General features: G+C 40.0%; 3 protein-coding genes across 3 annotated transcripts in view; 1 reads left to right on the top strand and 2 right to left on the bottom strand.

The window, feature by feature from the left end:
• LOC140228841 (putative neutral ceramidase C) overlaps positions 1-24,148 on the bottom strand; it is a 103,786-nt gene that overhangs the window by 2,479 nt on the left and 77,159 nt on the right. The window lies entirely within an intron of this gene.
• LOC140229288 (peroxiredoxin-like 2A) lies at positions 6,175-9,675 on the bottom strand. Its single transcript, XM_072309563.1, has 4 exons — positions 9,390-9,675; positions 8,474-8,608; positions 7,800-7,914; positions 6,175-6,964 (listed from the first exon to the last, which is right to left on the bottom strand). The coding sequence occupies exons 1-4, from the start codon at positions 9,624-9,626 to the stop codon at positions 6,807-6,809; spliced, it is 645 nt and encodes a 214-aa protein (XP_072165664.1). The 5' UTR covers positions 9,627-9,675; the 3' UTR covers positions 6,175-6,806.
• The window catches only part of LOC140229289 (uncharacterized), a 44,653-nt gene continuing 33,723 nt past the window's right edge, over positions 13,219-24,148 (top strand). Inside the window, exons 1-3 of the mRNA XM_072309564.1 lie at positions 13,219-13,418; positions 15,993-16,142; positions 17,355-17,531. Of these exons, the coding sequence (XP_072165665.1) occupies positions 13,224-13,418; positions 15,993-16,142; positions 17,355-17,531 (522 nt within the window). The 5' untranslated portion in view covers positions 13,219-13,223. The remainder of the gene's footprint in view (positions 13,419-15,992; positions 16,143-17,354; positions 17,532-24,148) is intronic.

Genomic DNA, 24,148 nt, shown 5'->3' with positions numbered 1-24,148 from the left:
TTACCCATAACGTAATGTCAGCAGGCCTAATAAGTCGAGGAAATGTGTATATATTTCATTAACAAGGAGCTGCTGCGACATCGCAAATTGTTGTAGCCTTTTTATCCTGCAGTGATGGTACATTGATTTCATGAATATCTGAAAATGTTCAACTGTTGAACGGATTGTCAAATTTCCCTCAAAGTCTCTCAATGTGTCCATTTCTGTTTCTGCTCTCACCGAATTCACAATAAAATTTAATAATGTATGGATTTATTTTTTCAAGTACATGGATTTATGCATTAATTTCATGAATCAAAGTAAATATATCCCAGTCCATGAATATCTGGAAAGAAATGATTGTGTAATCAAATCCACTGTCGTGTTCATCCTATTCTTTTTAACTTCATATTCATGGATCACCTAATTATGATCGGCCCTGTAAAGTGTGTGTGTGTGTGTGTGTGTGTGTGTGTGTGTGTGTGTGTGCATCAAGCAAGGTCTGGTGTTAGGAATATGTGTGACCGTACATTTCAACTGTTGCTTCTGTTTGCACAATCTTCAATCTTCAAACCAGTTGTCGACTGGTGAGGTAAAACTTCTGCCTATTTAGCTGTTGCCGTGATTTATTAGCGTGTGGACGTATTAATTCCTCGTTCAAACACACTTCGAGATGCGATGGCAAGTCTAATTGTCGTCGTGATTGTTCTTGTCTCTCCAAAATATCTCCTCTCCCTCTGGCACATGTAATGCATAGAAGCGTGAGCGCAAGCAAGCAAGCGCGCACACACACGCACACACACACACACACACAGTCTCTCCCTCTCTCTGTCACACACACACACACACACACATCCATCAGATATCAATAAGAATGAAAAAAAGGAAAAAAAAACTTCAATCATAAGGTCTTAATTGGTGAGAAGATTTGAGTCACCTTCACAGAATACAGTTTAGGTGTTTTGAAACGCAGGATAAGAACTTACAGAATCAAAAGGCATTTTCATGTGGGTAAGTACGCTTAAAATGCAACAAAGACTGATACAAACTTGATATGAGAAACATCGTATTGGCGATACTCCTGCGTGATCGTACTTGACTGATACCATTTTTTTTTCACACGTGTGAAGTCACTGCCATTGCCTCGCGGACATGCTGTTCAGTTCACAACATCTTGGGGTCGGAACCGCGCAGGGAGGAGACAGTGTTATGTTGATTATGAAGAGACAACGGTTGTGTTAGTCCACTTGTCTGATAAAATCAGAAAACTGGGCACATTATTACACTGCCACCAATAATCGCAATAGACGAGGATTGCGTGGTTTGGGATATCTTTCATTTCATGAAATGAAGAAATATTCAGCAATTATATATGTTTCTTTGCTGCTCTCTTGCGGGTGGTGAAATCATGAATCTCAGGCATCATGTCCTTTATGCAAGACGAAAACGCGACCGCAACAACTGACGATATCACCCCAATCCCAGCAGCGTGGATTTTAGCTTTCATCTCGATGGTATCTCTGTTCTGCAACGCACTGAATATCCTGATCATTCCAACACTCAAGGAGCTCGCCGACGCTACCAAAGTTTTCTACGTGTCACTGGCGATCATTGACCTCGTCTTTACACTCCTCATCATCGTGATGGTGAAGCCTTCTCTCACGGGCAAGTGGGAATACGGAAGACTGATGTGCAAGATTAGTGGATTTTTGATAGGAATAGCTTCCGGTTCATCTGCGACTGTGGTGGCCCTTTTGAACGTAGATCGCTTTGCATTCATTATCAAGCCCCTCCAATACTCGAAGTTTGTCACCACGTGGCGGTGCGTAATTGCTGTAGCTGTCATGATTCTGTTGCTAGTCCTTGTCGGCGTTGTGGAACACGTCTTCGCCGGCGACTTGTTCGACATCGTACAATTTCGAGAATTCGGAATATGTTTGACAGACAACCGGCATCGACGATTTCTGCCCTTCACCATCTTCAATTTCGTGATCGGATATTGGTCTCCGGCTTTGGTAATCCTCTGCCTGTACGTCGTCATTCTCCGGACGGTGTGGCGACATTCGAAGGTCATTGCTGCCCAAGAGAGAATCGTTGACCAGTTGGGTGGCAAACGTAGTCAAATGTCTGTTGTTCACTCCGCACGAGCATTATCTCCTTTCGAGAATCGTAGAGAAAAAGCTCGGCTACTGCGATCCCAACATCGTAGACATCTCAAGTCGGTCGCAATTGCCATATCAATCACAGGATCGTTCATCCTCTCTTGGTTGCCGATCACCATATCCGAGACGATACAGCCGATTACTGGTCGCCCGATAGCCCGAGGTTGCCAAATCGTTTTCCTGCATCTCGCATGTTGTAGCACCTGGCTAGATTCTCTCGTCTACTTTGTCCTCAACAAAGAATACAGGAGTAATCTGAAGGAAATTTTACGCAAAGCCAAGACGATGTTATTATTTCTCTGTATGTATAAAGTGGAGTAATGGATTAAAGGGAGTAGCAAATATTTTGACAGCGATGGATATTAATACAGACACCGGACAGATTGTAACAATGAGACGGTCTGTGGTTTCTATTACAGGCGTTACACATCTGCGAATCATAAACTATCAACCTAAAGGCAGACTATATGACGAAGGGCATTCTTTTTTCATAAATGGCTGATTTTTTAACTCGGTATTGAAGGGGTGAGGGCTCACACCGATAACTAAAGGTACATTCCAGTAGTCAATGGATAGGTGTTATATGTGACTTGAACTTTATGCGAACAGCTCTAGTCAAATGTGATTTTGGGAAAATCATGGAGCAAATTTCACAGTTTTGCTCGAAGGGAAATATCCTTTGTTTCTAAAGAATGTAGCGAGTTATACCCTTCCTCCGCACTCGCTATAGTCGAATTGAATTGAAAGAAAATGTGATTATTTTATGTGGTCACTCGGAAAGCAACCAAACGATGCTTGTATTTGTAAGCAAGCAACCACGGGGCAGACGGCTTTATTATGTCCACTTCGAGGATGATAGTTAAAGTGCATTGGGGGAACAACCTGATCTGCTGCTCTCAGGGAACATGAGCCTGGGATCTCATGTTTGACAGTCCGTGATTTTAAGCTTTGAGCCACAATAGCTCCTATGCGAATTTGTTGATATTGTGTTTTGATTGAGATAACATGTTGTTCACCCACCGATGTATGATTTTCACAGATTGAGAAGAGACATTTCTGCAACCCTTATAACTTTGTCGTCACTTGATCGAACGGAAACCAGATTAAGGAGGAAAGAAAAATCAAAAACTGCTGATAAATTAAGTTCTAACAGCGATTATAGAAAAACATAATCATTGTTACATATTATGACAACCATGCTTTGGACTTGCCGAGTGCGAAATAGGGCTCTCGTCAAACACTCAACCGTGTATGCAGATGGATGCACATTGGATCACATGCTGCCGTTTGATGTGATGTTAATTGGACAGATAACCCCCCTCCATCCTCTATGGCAAACATTCAAAGCCTTTCACATATTTCATACCATTTGATTAACTAGCATGTTTGATTAAACATCCTGGGTCCAATGATTATATTAGCCCGCTATTATACATGACGTCGCATCGCCAGATTTTGGAGATAATTCTTACAGATGATGCAGATTTGCAATAAAATGTGATGTGAAAGGGATGTCCTTAATAAAATATAAAGAAGAACCAGAATTAGCTGCAGTTCCTATACTAGTAAATTGTTTCTTCATGTAGCATTTCCTGTCATCCGCATTCTTAGAGCAGCAGCTTACGTCTCGGAAACATCTAATACAATACAATGTATGTCAATCTTCATACTCGTTACTTCTTTTATAGAGTGACTAGCCTGTAAATCAGTATTCACACTACCTACGCCAAATCGAGACTAAATTGCATGACTGAGTCATGATGACTAATCCCAGTCTAAAGGAGAATTTACCCAGGAAGAAAGTTGATATAATCAAAGCGTGGATGAGAATAAGAACAACAAATCAATGAAACCATTCACGGAATCGAATCTGAACGTATACCTTTCACCTGTAAAGAGTGACGCTTAGTAATCCCAAAAATAAATGAAACTTTGCATCTGAATGTCGAATCGAACTGGGAAATCCGCACAATCTCTCTGAGCATCTATAATCAGCCCTAATGTCCTCCTAAAACCAAAGTACAGTAAACGCTCTTGTCAGAGTCGGCCCCTTCACATTTTGTCCCGATATTTACTGATGGCCTTACGCAAACATGACGGTATGTCACACAATATTGTCCCACAGCTCCCAGTAATACAAGTTTTATTGAGAGCAAGTGAATTTGTGCTGCTTTTGATTAGTAGAAGCTAGCCTGACACGCTGTTTAATTTCAACATCCTCTCTGCACAGTCAGCAGATTGGAAACTTGATTGCGTGCACTCTAAACTTGATCTCTCACGTTTTGTTTGTTTGGTTTTTTTTTTTTTGGGGGGGGGGGGGTCGGGGAAGGGGGGGGGCAGAACAAAATACAGAAATATGGCATGAATTATGGTTTTCTTTTTTTCATGTATCATATTTATGGTACATAACAGGAAAAATGATAAAGACAACGAGATACATTAATAATTATGCTGTACCCTTGGATACTTTCATTTGAGAACATGATAGTGCTTAATCTATTCTCCTTTCCCCATCTCATTCTGTCATCCTAAAGATATCATCGTGAGCTGACCATTAATCGTGACCACAGTGCTTCCGTAAGTCATTATATGCACAATGTATCTACGGGACCACCATCTACAGTTTATTTTCCTCTGAATTTTTATTACAATGTATATTCTCGCCATGCCGTCCAATAATAGATTATGATAGCCAAACCCGACATCGCACCGCAGGAATTGTTAGTTGTTCACGAAAGAGAGTAAATATTATCACACGGCAAAGGGACATCACCACATGTCACCAACCCCATCCAAGCCTTGTAGTATTCTTGGGGGTCCTCGTTGCAATTCAAAATGTTTGCACAATCTCCAATCATTCAAGTTGGTCTTTCTTGAGTTTCAAGAAGATGCATTCATCGAACTGTACAGTCTCTCTGTGGCTTTAAATTGCTCTTGTCTATTTGAATGATTACTTTCACCATTAATATACATATGTGTAATCATATTTCATTATGTTTTTTGTGTGTTTGTTTCTTATTTTAATGCTTCGTTGATGACTGCCGATACGCCATGCCTTGGTACAAAATGTTTCCCTGTGTAAAAAGTGGAGATTCCATAGACACCCTACTACAAGTGCCCCGTTTCCGTATACAGCAAAATGCACGCACTAACGAAATACACTCGCAAAATTCCAAGTGAGAAATGGGAGAAACACTAATGCAGAATATTTTGCTGACTGGAATGTCAAGTTTTCATATAATTTATTTGAAACAGCACTTTATCATTTGAAGCAACGATGCAATGTACAAGTTTACTTGACAGAGAGAGAGAGAGCGATGCAATTTCAAGACCAATTTTGACACTTGCGTGGTTTAAAAATTGGTCCGTCATAATTCCTCTACGTTCTGTGAAATAAACTTGCACAAAATTCATCATTGTGAGCGACGACTGAGAATTACTGTCTCGATTGATGATAGATATACCGTCAACCAATAAACAGAAAATGCCATAAATACAACACAATCGATTATGCATGATAATACATGTACAAATAGGTATCATAGCTATTGTGAAGACTGTTACCAAACCTTAAATGCCGCGGGTCTATAATTGCACTTTACCACGTATACAATAAGATTCACAATAATTCGTCTGACACAATGTTACAGGCTGGATGCTGGCCACCGCCTGAATCCTGTCCACACTGTACAACTTACCTGTGTATGTTTTGATCGTTTGCAACATTGTTCAGGTTTTTGTTGCTTCGTTGGTAATGTATAAGCTGACAATGTGTATCACCAAGGTATAGTAAACGTTAGCTTAGTGACAACTGTTTTACAAAGTGCGCGTATAGAGACTCACATGTATGTATGCCTAATCTTAAAACATCATTAGACAAATAAAACACTGTTGAAAAGAGGAGACACGACGTGATATGCATAGGTGAGTTCTGGTTTAGATGTAAAATAAATTACTCAATCTTTGTACTACCACTCTGACGTGTAATACTGGTTGTAATTTCATGTATAATATACTTGCATGTACATATAAGACTTTTCCCGAGGACATGTATACTACGCTCGGCTGTATAACACGAGTCAAAATGCCAGAGCTAAAGTAGAATTATTTGTTACTTGAATACCAAGAATATGATACATAAATCCATGAAATCAATTTCTACGTGTTCACTGGTTTTCTTTTTATCATTATTTTATACAAGTTATCACAGAATGATTTTATAGGCGGTGAGACCTTAATGCAGTTGAGGTATGATCCGTTTACGGAACACGTTTCGAATCGTCGGGTTTATTGAAGCTCTGTCGCGAAGAATCGTTAAGACACTTCTTACGGGAAGGGCTTTTTTTTTTTATTCCATTCATATTCAAACATTTAAAATGCATTCAAAATAACAAAAAATTGAGCAATGAATGTTTACAATTTAAGATGGAATAGGAATGTCAAATTTCGTTTTGAGTTGTGACAAACTTACTTTCCTTACCAACGTATATTTTCCTTGAATTTGCTAAAATAGTATAACTGTGGCTGGCCGTTCATTATTGTCAATCTATGAGTGAAACATGGCAATGGATTCACATCGTTGAAGGTAATAACTCATTACGTCTGATTTCGGCAAATCAGGAACCTATCGGTAAATGTGTCTGTGATGACGTGCAGTGTATGAAATTAATTCTCTGCTTCTGCGATCGGCTTGATCTTATTGGCTGCCTCGATGACGTTTTTGGTATCCACCGTATCTTCAAAGGTTTTGTTCGGATACTCGTAGATGAGACCGGTGTCGCCGGGTCCGATTACAAAAATGCCCCCTAGAGTCCAGCCATCACCTATGTATAGATGGTATTAGGAATGTTTATAAAAGAATGTATTATTATCTGCTGGAAGTACATGCCATGAACAGTATTGCATCTTCATCGTCAATGTCATAGTGACGAGTAGCGAATGCTCTGATCCTCTTCCATTGTTGAACCATCTCTTACTTTTCATTGTATCAGGTTTAATTCCGCAATTATCGAAGGGCTAAGCAAAGCTATCCGGAAGATTGCAGGAATCTAAATTCCCTATACGGACATAAATATAAATTATTTCCATGCAACGGCAACGGTATACGTGCACAAGCAGTGCATCGATTGACGTACACATTTTTACACTGACAGGACTGATGGTCATGGAGGTAACGTTTCTTGCCGAAGTGCAATCTACAAACGTAAACTGTATCATAAAGGTACTAAAAGGTTAGCCTCAGCATTAAAGTGCGTCATATCTGTTCTCTTGCATGACATGACACCATAAGTGGCCAATTATCAACTGCGATGCTTGATTCAATCAAAGCGGTGTCCAACGGACGGTCGTCATGTATCCCTTTGTTTCAATGCCAATTCCATCGCTATTTTGAAATGAAGAACACTTCAACCACAAGCAAAACCAGGACTCTGGACAATCCTCAGACTCAAGTCCATTGCTAATATAATGTCTCCCCTTCGTCAATACATAACGAATTGATTTGCTAAAACAGTCGAGCATAGTAACACTGCTTCAGACTGTCAAATTAACACACAATGTTTCTCGTCGGGAGACGGAGGCACCATGCTTTCCCCACATCGATGCAAGTCATGAAGCAGATTAATTCAACTAGCATAATTAATTGGGTTGACGTCTTACCTTTTAAATTGAGAGGAATTCCTTGTTTTCTGTACTTCCAACCCATAGAGAAGACACCTTTGTGGAATATGTCGAAGAACCCCCTCTTTCGAAACTTCGGCCCATAGAACTTCATCTGTCGTGGAGGGAACGTTAGAACGAAGTGTATCATTTTCTTTTGGTAAAAATCTCTGGGACGTGCTTATGTGCAATGGTCCTCTAAGGAAATCAAATACTAGTACGATGTGTACGTGTACCACAATATTCATACACAGTCACTTGACTGTAGTGTTGACCTTTATCAGCATCTCGTAGAATAAACCACGTAAAGTATACTGTCACGAGCTTTACCTCGATTCCGTTTCTGATGTCGAATTAAGTAAGAATACATGGAATCTGTTTCGCGCAAAATGATATTTTCATACATTATACACATGTACACAAACACAACACACACACGCACGCACACACACATACACATACACAAGTTCATATCTTTGACAGTGATGTGATTATCAATCCACTGTTGTTGTCCACTTTATTGTCCTGCCACTGATGCAACATGAACATATAATAGATGTCTATACCCTTGAAACTCGTTGATGTCTTCTATAATAGAGACCATTTGATTTTGCTTGCAATCCCATGGGATTACACCTACAAAATCATGATAAGTTTTGATGAGCAATGTGTACCTCTGTATCAAGAAAGACTTCTCCGTCGAAGAAAGGCAGGAAGTCCTCGTAGCCCAGAGATTCCCGGAGGACAGCGTACAGCTTTATGCCTCGCGCGTCCAGCTCGGGCTTGAGAGAGGAAACCGTACGGGCTTCCTACCAGAAATCACAGGAATATAAGCATAATCATAACGGAATTATGCGTTATTCACAGATTCAAACCGTGAAGGACCAATGTTTACAACCTAATTTCTTTTTTGATGCATCCTATTTTGGTATGCCATATTAAAACAGCTGCTGATCAACATTTTCCTTGTCATAACTTTTTCTTTACTATTCTCCCTATCACATCAGAATAACGATCAGAAATTCTTCTAATCATTTATATCAAAATCTTATACGATTATCCACTGTTATACTGCTGCTGCTCCTGCTAGTGTACTACTACTAATAGTATACTACTAATACTACTACTACTACTACTACTACTACTACTACAGATACTACTTCTGCTACTGCTACTACTACTAATACTACTACTACCACCACCACTAGTATTACAACTGTTTCTATTCTACTAACAACAACAAAAATCATAATTCAGAGTAATCTTCTTGTTTAAGGGAATAGGCTAATAACTCTAAAACTGGCCTTACGTTCAAAAGTTTCTGCATAAATCATTGCATTCAAATGCTAAAATGTGAATTGGTGTGCTATCACTTGTGTTTTGTCACTGTACGCAACTTTACTACCTACTTTTCTTCTTCTTTGTACGTCTTATGGTTTTTGCTCCCTCTTCTTCCCCTTCATAAGTCGTATAATCCTCATCACCTTCTTCATAATAATATTTTCTTGCCCCTTTCATATCTTGATCTTGTTTGACATATTAATAACAGTCCTTGACGTTCTCGCGATTTCATGCTACGCATGCACTCACCCCTTTGCACAAGGATCATCCGGGCCGCCTCACCGCCAGGACGACAGCACCGCTTTCCCGCCACAGATCCTTGGCCTTGAAGAGCTGCCTGCCCTTCCCCGTGCCGCCATCCCCGCCGTCTGACTCGAGAAAGTTGAGATGAGTGAGGTTGGTGTTGCCTAGCAACTGGAGGGTGGCATCTGCTAGGTACGGTTCGTTGGCGCGATCCGGTACGGCAGAAGACGCAGATGCCGCCATGGCTTGTTTTCCCCCAAGGCTCCGGTGAGCGGGGTATGATGTCAAAGAGAGATCTGAAGAATGAGAGTAAAATCGACGGACTGTTTTAGTTGAAGGTCTAGAAGGAGTCAATGCCAAACCACACGCTAATTCCTGAGTTTCAGGAAAGCATCATAACATTTAAGTCATATCTGAGGTATGGTGATAATAATCCTACAATAAGCATAATTTTTACTAGCGAGATTTGACTTCCCTGATGACAGAGATGCAGAAAGAAAACCAAACTCCTGCATGCATAGCTACTCCCCGTGTTCATCTGGTATTTTGTCCTGTGAAATCGTTATCCATAATATCCTACATTACGCTGCTTTTTCAACAGATACCCCCACCCCCATATAAAGGCAAAACGCAACGTAAGGTATGAACCCCGCCCGTATGGTACCGACAAGGCAGCAAGAATGTGTAGTCTGCACATTGTAAATACAGTGTGTTACGGCACGTAACAACGCAAGACAGGTCAGCTCGTACCGGTCAATCCCGGTAACTGTTACTGCCAATGTAGACAGAACGAGCGTTCCATTTACACAACAACGTGGAATTTACAATTCCACGAGAATCATCTACTGTGTAAAATGTAATAGTTTTAGCAATCATTTTTATCAAGACTTCATGAATGCACGAAAACAAAGGCAAAGCGCGAGATTTCATCAGTTCATTAGTCAGTGTGTCAATTTGCATGCTCGAAAACTGTGACGTCGTTTACGCCTGTAATGGTAACGGACTCGCTGACAGGACCCCTCAAAGTATCTTGCATGCCATGGACAACTTACAAACACACGTTTCCCTACTGATACCCTACGTCGCCTCCATGCACCTGTAGATCGTTACACAATGCATTCTTTCCGTATTGTGTTACACGCGTCTAGTCGCACCGCGACTGACCTGCGACTTATCATAGTCTAGCTGCTATTATTGGCTCTTCGTGCGTCCATAACTTTGGTTTATGACGACGCCAAAACTCGCTGAAAATGAACAGACTGGTTACCCGCAAGATACCTATAGTGTAATATCTATATATCTACACAATCGACCTGTTGTGCTTCAAAAAATGTGGATACCTACCTTATAATGTTCACTCGAAGCGAGTCAGTTGTTGTCCAGCGCTGACAGGGAATGCACGCCAGAGTATCTCACACTGTTCATCGAAGGCTTGTGTATCTTCATTATGCTATCATTGTTGCGTCACAGCGTGTATACCTTCTTCTCAAGAACGGGGTGGCATATCGGATAGAGAAGTTCAAAGATCAAGTACAGTTTCCATCAAATACGTCAAAACCCCCTGATTAACCATTAATTTGTATACAGATATACATGTGCATATATAGGCTACTCGTGTACTGTTAATTCGGGTAGATTATTAGATATTGATGTATTTTAGATAACTGGATCTCTGTGCTTCCATCTATGAATGCATCGGCCTTTGTGATATCCCCCATCTCTCTCTCTCTCTCTCTGTGTCTCTTTTTTTTAATGAATACAATAATACAATCTTTGTAGGACACAATCATGCATAAAACAGGCCCATATTGAATAATTATGTTAAATAGATATTGGAAGACTGTCAGATTCAAACTCCGATACAGCCATGTTATAGAATGTTGATGAATCTGCTTCTATTCAACTATAACACAATGTACAACGTTTCACTACATATAATTTATTATGGAATGTGACATGCAAAAGACCAACGAATCAAAATTCTGTGTTAGACCTATAAAAAATGAAATTATAAATGATTGTGTGCAAATGTATTGCTATATGCTAAAGGAATTTCTGGCACAACATACTACACACACACACACACACACACACACACACACACACACATAAATATATAGTATATAATGATAATGATGATTATAATTATAGCTATATATTCTTATATAGGCCTATGTGATTATGTATATCTTATGTGTGTATTAAAGTATATGTGTGCATGGAAAGAGAAAAAGGGGAAGAGAGAGAGAGGAAGAGAGGAGGATAGAGATATCGAAAAATAAGTCCCTTCCCTCATAGAACAGAAAAAATATCAATGAGGAAAATACTGCACTAGAATTCAGTTAGGCCTATTTGTTGCGATTAGCACAAATACGCTCCTGCTGCTTGTAAGTTTTTTGTAATCAAACAAGCACTGTAACAAGCTTTGTAACATAACTTTTTGTATATATAAGTCAAGAGTGTCGGCGATTATGATCCATAAATTAATGCGACGTACTATACGTTGTTGTTACAAAACGCGTTATTGCATCTGCATTGCTTTCTTCTCCCCCACCCCCCCCCCCCCCCCCGTCGTCTAGCCGATTGGTGATGTTTTTACCACTTTGTATTTTCTGAACTTTCAACATTGGGAACAGTAGGAATCGTATTAATTTTAAGAAGTACTATATACTCTTTGGAAACAATAAATTAGAAAAAAAATATGTATTTCAGATTTTACCATCAGGTCCCCTGACGTCAGTCACAATATGTTGACTTCTAATGATGTGATGAATAGATCTACAAAATCACAAATTATAGACTTTTTACCAAAATATTATCGCGGATTTTTAACCATCTATTTTTTTTTTCTTCTGCTCTAGCTAAGCTCCATCCAAGATATACAACTCTCTTGCCTTGCACGATGTCATCATTGGCAAAGTTAGTTGAAAAAGGTATTTCAATGCATAATGTTAATGCGCCTTACCAGAAATATTGAAATGAAAAAAAAATGATTTATTTAAATAGAAAAAAAAATGATGCATATTTTAATCAAACTATACTCTAGTTTATGGTGTGAAGATCTAGTCATATCAACATATGAAAATCATTATCATGGGCACAAAACCAGAATTGCATGAAGGGGTCTTCACGCTTGAGTGTATTTGGAATACATCTAGAGTTTGATCGCAGAACGAGCGCCATAAAGTTGAAATATTTGCTATTCAAAAGCTCCTGAGAAACAAAGAAAATGACAAGAAAATACTGAACTATTATTCTAAATCACAACTTCTCGCATATTCCCTGTTATGTCACAAGACGTGAGGTATCATTGGAAAGTTTTTATTTCGCTCCATCTGATAATGGCCTGACTTTAAAATTTGTGGAAATGACGCTTACTCTAGTAGCTCATTTTGCGATTGAACACTTGAGTAGGTGAAGGCCATGGTCAATCTTGTGTTGAATATTGTCTTCGAGTATGTCCTACCAGGGAGGTCTCTTTCCACCTCCCTGGTCCTACTTATACTGTATGTACTAGTAAATATAAACACTGGGTCACATGATCGGTGCATTCGCACGTGATGCTGGCGTTCGTGTTCACTTACTCATGAGCAAAGAGTATAGAAGCTGTAGAAACTGGCTCTGTATGTAGAGGTAACCTATAGGCCTATGATGGTATGAGATTTTAGTGGTGCTCTCTTTGGTGGTGCTGTCTGTGGAAGAGACCACTGTGACTTGAATGCATTGTGTGCAGCTGTCTAACCATTCCTGTACTGTAGACTGGAGTACAAGGACTAGCGGCCTATGCGATAATTTTCGGGAGAGAAGAGATTAATGAATAGGATCATCATGCATTTCTCCATGCTTGCGTTTTCATTCGCCATACTGATAACTATAAATGCGTGCAGTGCAGTTGCAGCTGCAGCGACTACAATATCGACCAGCTTGGGAACAACGAGCGCAACGACGACGGCGACCCCGCGCCCAGCGGACCCGCACTATCTTCTCGGTGCTGGCATCGCAGACATCACGGGTCCAGCTGCAGATGTCAATTTTGTAATTATCTGATCAGTATAAGAGTTCCTTGTTATGCCCTCCACCTAAATAAATAGATTTTAGCTAACACTGTGTACAGTGACGTACAGTGACCTATCCGTAGCAACGTAACATGTTTAAAAAGGATGTGTACAGTTTTGGTTGAGCCTAGGTGAGGATTTAGCTTTTAACGTTTTGCGAGATATTCAGAAACCACTCTATGAGATCTCAAAGAGCATGCAATTCTAAGGGGTATCAAAAGTTTATGTGATGAAAATAGGTTTTGAAATGGCTGAGATATCCAAAAACAAGGTGAAACAAAGATCCCAAAAGGTGTGGCCTGTCGCCTTTTATTTAATATTATCACTTTTACAATTGCCCACTTTTTTGATATCTCAGCCATTTGAAAACCAATTTTCATCAAATAAACGTTGAATCCTTAAAATTACATGCTCTTTCATATTTCATAAGAGGTTTCTCATTATCTCACTTAGGAATGTTCAAAACATGAATTCCCACCTCAACCAGTATAGTAAGTGTACTAGGTCTCGCGCAGGGACCTAATGATCGCGCATAGCGTAACTGCGTATAGCAAGCGATATTACGCGTAGGACTAAGCGCAAAATTTGCCGATACGCCCATGGAATAAACATACCTGACTTACCGCTCAACATGAGAAGGAAGCAGGTAAGAAATGTTGATTTCCAACAAATTTTCCACTAAATTTCAAATTTTTTACCTTGCACAAACCTACCTTCCCTTAAAATCTGTTCTAAGGATGTTGTAGCCTAGACGTGTCGTCTCGCTTGTCTCGTTCGTAGTCGATAGAATTCGTAATTTGTTCGATCGATCGTTTACCACGTGACGTCATCATACACAAGAACAATGTATAGGTCCCTACTGCCAGCTACGCTGAAATACTGTTAATAAATGTTGTTTTAAGTCAAATTTTAACACAACGATTATAATATTACAAAGGAATAAATATTTCAGTCTATCGAAGTTGAAGTGTGATTTCAATTTGAATTTGCTTGTGATTTCTTGCGCTAACTTGTGATATATTTGTGACAGGGGAGGGCCATTATAATGATACTGAAGAAAACTAGATGAGAGTGTGACAAATGAGTGACGAAAATGAGAGGGTGACGAATGGGTGAGCACACACACAAACACACACACACACACACAAAATATATGTTCATATTTTACTTTTTTCCATTTTATATTATGTGTATATTATTGGTTAAAGTGATTAGAAATATTGTAAGAAAACTTTATAAATGAAAATCATTAACGATTATGAAATATCAATGATAAAAATAATGATAATAAGAATGATAAAATGATGGTGGTGGAAGTGATAATAATAATAATGAAAATGATAATGATGATGATGATTATGATGATCGATGATGGTGGTGGTGATAATAGTAATAATGATAATAACAATAATATAAATAATAATAACACATATAATAATACTGATAATAGTAATAACACATATAATAATAATAACAATAATATACACAAGTTAGGTAAAACTGCTGTTGCTTAACAGGGACAAATCTAATATCAAGTGAAAAAATATTCTACGAAAGCCGGAGCACGTTACAGCCGCAGAGGGGAAGACACTTTCACGCATGAAACTACAGAGGGCAGCTGCGCGATCTTTACATACCCCGAGAAATTGAACGCATAAAAAAAAGTCCGACATACAAACGGCGACAGCGCACTACTCCGTCATCGTATCATCAGGAGATTCTGGGAGGTGATTTTTCTGCATTTTCGTGATATTCATTGAGAAATTCAGGTACGATTATGAAATAACTTCTATTATAAGAGCATTTCAAATTTTCGTGCGCGATATCTAGACCCCTCAACCATACTGTACAGTCCCTTTAACAATTTAGTAAAATTAAGGACAAGGTGTTTGTAAATGTAAATTTAGACCACGCCATTCAGTCAGAATTGAAGTGTAAATTTAATTAAGTTTACTCGGCAGTGAAGTTTGACCGAAAGATCGGTCTGTATCTGGTTGTTGGGGAATCGTTCTGCGAAGACTGTGTCTGGCTTCACGGATCCCCTCCACTCCAGAGGAGGAGAGTGATAATGTCAAAAAAATAAAAGACTCCTCCGGACAGACGGATCTTTCTGTCTACAGTGAAGTATGTTAATGCTTCATCAGTAGTATCTTGTAAGTGATACTGTGCATGAATTTGATTAATTTAATGATGAATGATGTCCCATACCTTGAAATCATATCAACCACCTTCATCACAAATCAGTTAGCAAGTCAGCAGATTTTTTTTATTGTTGTTGCAAAATTTAGTTCGTGGTTTTTCTGATAGTGATTCATGGCTATCCATGATGCATTCATACTGAACAAATCACACCAAATTATGTTCTTGGCTAACCCAGTATGTATTCCTCAGTGATTTTTGAAGTTATTTTGAAGTGCATGCATTGATCAGAATCTGTCATGCAAGTGCTTCATAATGTAAAGCCATTTTTATTTTGCTTTATACGAGCATACATTACCTGTAGGTCTTGGTGACTCTATTTTCATTGTAACTTTTTTCCTATCTCTCCAAAAAGATGGGGTATGCAAATCCCAGCCAGACTGCCGGGGGGATCTCAATGCGACTGTTCAGCCGGGCCTTTGTGATAGCAGATCGCCAGAATCATAATCGCTTCGTATTTATCAGCATTGATGCTGGGATGCAGGATCAGGGTGTGACCCTCGAGGTGATTCCTTTTTGTTTCTTTTATTTTGTTGCTCATTGGTTAAAGGGATTGTACAGTTTTGGTTGAGACCAAACTTCAGGTTTCTAACATTTTTTAGTGAGAAACCAAGACGAATTCAATGTCTATTTGATGAAAATTGGTTTTGAAATTGCTGAGATATCCTAAGCAGAGTAATCCTAATAAAAAGTGGGACCCATCATTTGTTATGATCACTTTGTTTTACCCAGTTTTGGATGTCTCAGCCATTCTAGAACTGATTTTCATCAAATAAATTTTGAATTCCCCTTAGAATGGTATTCTCTGTACTATTTCATATTCAAAGTGGTTTCTAGGTATATCTCACAAAAAAATCAAAAGCTCAATCCATATCTCTATCAATACTATACCATCTCTTTAAAGTCATTTGATGTGCAAACTGCAATAGTTTTGACTTCAAATAGCAGAAGTCCTAGCAAAGAAATGGATGTAAGGATTATAGTAGATAGTCTTACTGTATTGGATTGTGCATAAATTATGCAATAATGAATGGATGTGATTGAATATATATATATAAATATATTGTACAGTCAAACCTGTCTGTAGTGGCCACCCCAAGAGAGACAAAAAAAAAAATGGCCATTGTAGACACATGGTCGCTATAGATAGGGTTGTTACCATGACTTTTCTCTTGGGGGAATTGTGTTTAGTGGTGGCATATGACAGGTGGTCGCTGTAGACGGGTTTGACTGTATCTGACTGTAATTACATGGTAGTTACAGTTTTTGGGCAGTCATCTAAAAGTTGCAGTTCCAGAGGCTTTTCAGGATCTTGAGGTAGTACTGCATATTACATTAGACGTAGAGTAAAGTGTTTACTAGATTTCAGATTTAACATTTGTATCTACCTTCCAAGTGTGTCATGGGATGTATTTCAATTTCTCTTAAATTCCCTTTTGATATGTTTGATTGCATGATGTTTCAATTTGTTGTATGACACAAAGTCTCTTCATTTGATTGGCAAAATTGACAGTGAATAGAGTGTCAAGCCAAGGTCAAGCAACATTGTTGGTTTTTCTTAAAGATATCTATGTAGATCTATCTACACTGTATCTATCTATCTATCTATCTATCTATAAATATGGGTACAACATTTACTTGTGTGTCCTAAATCAGAACTGACATTTGCTTATGAATATTAAAGAAATTTGCCCTTATATGGAACAATTGAAATCAGGTTGTGCGACGCCTCAAAGCCAAGTATGGTGGCCTGTACAATGAAACCAACGTTGCCATCAGCGGCACCCACAGCCACTCGGGGCCGGCCGGCTTCCTGCAGTTTGTCCTCTTCGATGTCACCTCACTTGGCTTCATCAAGGAAACGTTTGAGGCCATGGTGAAGGGCATCGTAAAGGTGAGATAAATGTTTAAAAGCACTATAAATGTGTGATCACCTTTCTTACAGAGTGTAGGAATGGAAAGATTTTACATCCGGTGCATTCCCTCCTGCTCATGACTAGATTATATGAATTTCTTATCCGTTATTTGGATTTGTAATTTGGAGATTTAATATGTATTTTCAGAAATGACGTATGACACAAGTCATGATCTCAAGACACATAGCATTTCTTAAAAAGAGGAAGGGAAGTGCATTGTGGTGCAGATTTGTTATGGGGCCATCTATGTCAACATGAAATTAGCTGAGAGAACCCTAGATTACTTGTTATTGTAGAATTAATCACATTTCCAAAGGTGATATCCTAATATCCTTGAAGCTTTTTCTTAAAAGCAAAAAAACAAAAACAAAAAAAACACAAACACAAACAAACAACCAGAACTATCTGTCACAGGCAACTGTTTTGACATCTCATACTCCAGGATCCATGTGAATTCAGACTTTGAATTCTTAAAATTTGAGCATCTCAATTCTGATGCCTATGCTGGTTTGTGATGATGTTATGTTGTACAGTTAAATTTTTCAGAACTTACAGGTTTTGTCCAGATTCAGGACATCCATCATGAATAATTTTGATCAGCTGGCTGAAATGTGCCAAATTGTTTATTGTGTTTATCTTATATTTTGATGTATGCATAATAAGCATATATATTGTTTTTTTCTTTCTTCATGTTATGTTTTTGTACACTGACACTCTTTGTTTGGAGTGAAAATAAATGAAACGAGATATGAAACTCGTCACACTGAAGACGAGTTAGGTGATACGCTGGGGGTCATCAGATGTCGGTCATCCGTGATCGACAAAGAAAAGAATGTAATATAGCACCTTGAAGTTATAATGAGATACTTAGTTGAACTTTTTTAGGCCTACATTATTCAGATCACATTTGCCGCGGCCGCGGCCAACCTCAATTGCGAGGCCGAACCCCGCAAGTTAGTCCGTTTACACTGCCGGGCTCGGCCGCGCTTTTGATTCAAACCTTTCAATATTTTGTCGTAGTGGCGCTCTACTTGTAAACAAACGCAATTTGGTATTGTCTGGTTTTCAGATCCTTTGCCAACTGAATTCCGTGGCGACAAAGTCGCCGTTCGGGCAAAGGCCTTTGCCGAAGGAGAAAATCCTTTGCAGGACAAAACTACCTTAAACTATACTAGTTTTCGACGTTGAAGTGGTTAATATCCTGAATAGCGAAATAGTACAGGCTAGGGTTTGGAAACCAGACTAAAATTGGCCGCGCATTTAGCCCAGTTTGCGTTTAATACATTGAGAAAAAGGCCGGGCGCGACCGCGGCTCGGCCGCGGCCGAGACCACCTCCAGAGCGTGGCCTAATGCGAGGCCAATTTTGGCCCCGCATTGGGCCTTTTGCGCATTTACACCGAAATGAAGGTGGGCTCGGTGCGGCCGAGCCGCGGCCGAGCCTCGCACTGTAAACGGGGTCCAAGTGATCCTCGACACGTACAAATAAAACATGACAATTAAGTGTTTATAACCATCTTGGCTTTAACAGTGGCCTTTTAAAACATGACCTTTGACCATTATGACTCCCTCTAATCTTGCTATCATAATGATTCTTTCAGAGAGCTCTTACAGCTATATACAAGCCTGTGAGATTTACCAGCAGTAAAACCAATGAAGCCTCCGATACAAAACAAGGGATATTGAGCAAGTGAGTCTGTTTACATGAGAATGTGATTTATCCTGGACGAAAGTGATGCCTCAATTAAAGAGAAAAGGACAAAAGAAAAACGGGCCAAACGTACGGCTCCAGCGAAAGAGACATCGCCTTTAACCATGTAACTATAGGTCTCCTCCAACTAAGAGTACACTTTGAATGTAAGCTTATACGTGAATGATAATTTATGACGATCTCATGTGATCGACACACATTCAAAGGGGACAGTTAGAAGTGGAAGGAGTGCTTAATCGTGTCATTAATTCCTAATCAATGACACCACTACTATAGGCATATCATAATTTCTCATCTAAAATCAATGGCCTATAGGACTCATGCACCATTACTTGTATCGTGCATAAACTTTGTTTTTTAAGCTTTGAGTGAAACGTGTCATAACATAATTCTGTAATTCCATCAGCAGTGATTGACATAATAAAGAAGAGAGATGTATCACCGTATTGAACGCTTAGAACCTAACGGGGGGGGGGGGGGGGGGGTATTATAGCATGATACTCGGTTCTTTTCTGCCCAGATGCCAACAACACCCATCACCCACGGCCACGCATAGAGAAACAGCCATGGCGAAAATAAAACTTTGCTTTCTCATAGGCAGAATGACACAGAACCCCGTCAAACACACTTCACTTTTATTGGCAGGGATGGACATGAAAAAATTCATTACTAATGTAGCCCAGCCAGTTGGCTGTTAAAGGGGCTTTACCAAATACCAGTTTATGTAGTCCTTTGATTTTATTCCATCCTTTGTGCCCATTTACAAACTGGAAGCACATTCATTTGACTTAAGCTATCGCTTTGTTCCATCCATCTCTCAATATGTTCATTCAGGACCAACACCCTCTCACTAGAGGTCATGCGCTCTCACTAGAAGAGGTCATGCGGTCTCCCTACTGGGGTCAGAAACTATAAATCATCCCTTATCTATGAATCATACAGGAACTGCCCATTCACATAGTGTTTCTGAGCTCAGTCTGTTACTACACCTAAAGATCATATTTCAATGTGAATTCCCCCATATCACTCCCACAGGCTATCCCATTCACACAGATAGCAAAATCTAAAACAAAGTTTATCTTCCTTGTGTGAATAATGTAGTCTAGGCCACTGACCGGCCAAGCCCAGAGTAAATGGCGACCTTTGTCCTAAAACTTGGAATCATTAATGACTGAGGTCAGATTAAAGAGAAACCCAATGGAAGAGAAAGTAAAGAAATGAGAGATTATGCAGACCTCTACCCCAACCACAATAGCAACCACTTCGAAGGGTTTGTAAATAAACCAGATGCATCAATGGACAGCTCAAGGCAAGTCACATCTTAGTAATCATTTTTTTTTTGGAAGAGTTTGGAAGGAAGATAGGCGGAGCCAAAGAATATTCGACCAATCAGAATTTGTTTTATACTTTATGCCAACCTAAAATGTAATCAACCAATGGTACTCGACAACCATCAGTGACTGACATGTAAAGCTAACCAATTAGCGTATGAGATGTAGAGAGAGGGTTTTAATATTAATGAAGATTGTTTAGGATGGAGGTGACATGAGATGTGGAGGTGAGAGAAAATGATAACTGAATGCGATTTCTCCTTTGGACTCCGAAGGGAGCAGTCATGCCTCCCAAATCCTTATAATCCAGAGCAACTTTTCCTTTAGACTCTGAAGGGAGCAATTATATTACCCTAACCCTGCTAACTTCGAGCAATGCCTTTCTGAGACTTCTTCTCGGGACTCCAGAGGAGCAGAAATGTTCCAAGCATCTTAAAAGTTGCATAACTTCTACGAATCTCCGAAGGGGATCAGTCTCGCAACGTGAAACTTCAATATGGTACCTTCCTGAGACTTTGTACCATTAACTTTCTATAGCTCCTATTTTTCATCTTATGTGCACTTGAGATGCTTGTCTGATTTTCCTGATCCTGGGAGCGGATTATGTCGCATCAACAGTTACAATTGATGCTTTTGGACTTCGACAGAAGACGTTGATTTACATTGTGTCGTGCCCATGTTCCTGTCGCCTATTCAAAGTCGACACCGAGTACCCGAACAAATTTGATGGAGATTGGACGCCCCGACGAACACTCTCGACCCCTTTTTTTGGAGCCAAGCCTGGAGCGCCGCTGCCATTTAACATTGAGGATCCAAACCATGGAGACGCCTCCTCCCATTTCGCGTTTCGCTGAAATTTATCTAATTTGATGACTTGTGCATCCTCCGAATTATAAAATGGACAATGGACTCCGCGCACGGTACCGTGAGTAGCACAAATGAAGTTTAGGGTTTTATAATTCACCTCCATATTAAGCATCTATAAATTGCATGAGTAATTAAGGAAATAATTAAGATACACCAAGTTGATGGTTTCAACCTATCAGACTTGCAAGACCCTAATATAATGTGGCATCCACGTAAACCAAATGTCTGTTGTCTTCATTACTTAGTGTAAGGAGTTTATATAGCGCATGCTGGAGTGATTGTGATGGATGCGGTGGTGGTTTATGTGAGAGAATTAATAATGATGACCAGTCAACTAGTGTAAACATATAACTTTACACATTTTCATAATTGAGGCAATAACAGACCAACCAAAACCTAAACCAAATCTATAGCCTAAACCTATAGAGGAGGTAAGGGTTGCACGGAACTCACCGACCTTCTTTCTCGTTATCAGCACGATTTGACCTCAATTATTTGTAAATTGTTTTAATTTTGTATTTTGGCAGTGATTTTTGTTGTTGTTGTTGTTGTTGTTGACTGGCATCATAAATAAATATATCCAAAGTCACAGCAACTCCAGCATGCGTAACTCTATATGAATTGATTGAATTTGCACCTCTCAGAATGTTAGGCTTTGAAATACTGTAGGTACTGTGTATGACTCATCCTATCTTTGGTTAAGTTACTTTTCACTTTCCAGTAATCCTCTTGTAAGGCTTCCCAGTAGGATTCTATTTGACAAGAGTTTACATTTTTGTGTGTGTTTTGCGTATGTAAAGAGATCAGACAAGATGGCAAACATAAAAGGTGACTGTACTGTTTTTGTTAAAAACTTACCTTTGAATTGTACAAAGGAAAGTTTGGGAGACGTTTTTGAATCAGAAGTGATTAATGTCTCATTTGGTAAAGATTCTTTAACTGGGGAAATGACTGGATCTGCATACTGTACATTCAAATCTGTGAGTGATGCATCAAATGCACTAAAACAAAATGGGAGTGAATTGTCAGGGAACAAATTGGATATTGGTGAGGTTCCACGATCTGCTCTGTACCTTGACCCCAGTACACACTCAAATAAAACTGCCAAGCCCCCTCCTAATACCAACACTCCCATGGTTCTCCAAAATCATGGGAGGTTATCTTTATTCTCTGGGGACAACAAGTTCAAGGGCGGTGAGGTGTCTTTCGAAAGTTGGAAGTACGAGGTGGAATGTCTCCAAGGAGACAAACACCTCGATATTGATACTCTTGGCCTCATCGTCAGGCGATCTTTAAGGGGGGAGGCTGGGCAGATAGTCCTTCACATGGGGGCCGGGGCATCTGTGCAGGACATCATAAGCAAACTTGAGGGACTGTACGGCACCGTGGAATCGGGTGCTGTATTACTTCAACAAGTATACGATTCGAAACAGGGAAGCGACGAAACGATTGCAAGCTTTAGCGCTAGGCTAGAACTTGCAATCAATCGTGCTGAACAAAGGGGAGGCATATCCCCACAAGCACGAAACGGGACATTAAAAGTGGTGTTTTGGAAGGGGCTGACCAACCTGAAAATCAAACAGGCGATTCAGCATAAAATCGAGTCAGTAGTTGATTTTGATGATCTTGTCCGCGCAGCTCGTGTAGCCGAACAAGAATCGATTGATTTTGCCAGCTTCCATATGCAGACTAACCCCACCACCGTAACTAAACCTAGACCCTCTCACCCTTCTAACCGTGTTGCAGCTGCCTTTGCCCACACTAACCCTAACCCTAGTAGAGAATCTGACTTAGCGTCAAAGGTCGACGAACTAAGTCAGAAGTTACATAGACTAGAGTGTGAATCAAAGGCCGAGTTACCCCGTCGTTCAAACCCCACACGAAATTTACCAGGTCCCCCAAATGCACCACAAAACCCGTGGCACAATAGGTGCTATAACTGCGGTGAAATAGGTCACTATGCTAGGCGCTGCAGCTTCCCCAGGAACCCCCCTCGCCCCCCTAGAATGGGCCCACCTCGTTCGGGACCCCCAGGCCTAGCCAACCCTCCCCCTCCTTCACTACCTCATCAGATCCCACCCCTCATGCCCCCACATTCAGGGTACAATTTAAACGGAATGGGACCGCTGCCGCAGGGCGGGCAGTAGGTCATAAAGTTAGCGGTTCAAATCCCCAGCAACTCAATGCCCATAAAGTAAACAAACTGGTAGGCAAACCCATGGAGTCATATTCAGTAGTGCATGGTAAACCTTGTAAATGTCTCATCGATACAGGCTCACAAGTAACTACCCTCTCGAAGTCGTTCTACCACTCTAAACTTCGGAATATTGAATTGCGTGATTTGGATGAGGGTCTGAGAGTGGAAGCTGCTAATGGGCAACCCGTCCCATATGCAGGGTACATCGAAGTGGACATTGAACTCCCAGGCTCACTACCAAGTCCAGCAAAATTTACTGCCCCTGTCCTAATCGTAGAAGATACTAAATATAACGAACAAGTCCCGCTGACAATAGGCACCAATGTGATCCTAGCATGCATGGAAGAAGGCTGTAAGTCTGGGGGAAGTAAGTATGTAAACAGTAGGAATGTAGATCCCACCTGGAAAGCTGCATACAATTGTTTATCTAACAGTGTACATGTGACGCATGACCGGGGAGGGAAAGTAGGTACCCTAAGACTAAAAAGTAA

The sequence above is a fragment of the Diadema setosum genome, chromosome 5, assembly GCF_964275005.1.
Source record: "Diadema setosum chromosome 5, eeDiaSeto1, whole genome shotgun sequence".
In the NCBI taxonomy this organism is placed as follows: domain Eukaryota; kingdom Metazoa; phylum Echinodermata; class Echinoidea; order Diadematoida; family Diadematidae; genus Diadema; species Diadema setosum.
Note: the sequence above shows the minus strand (reverse complement) of the source record. Positions and strands in the feature narration are given on the sequence as shown.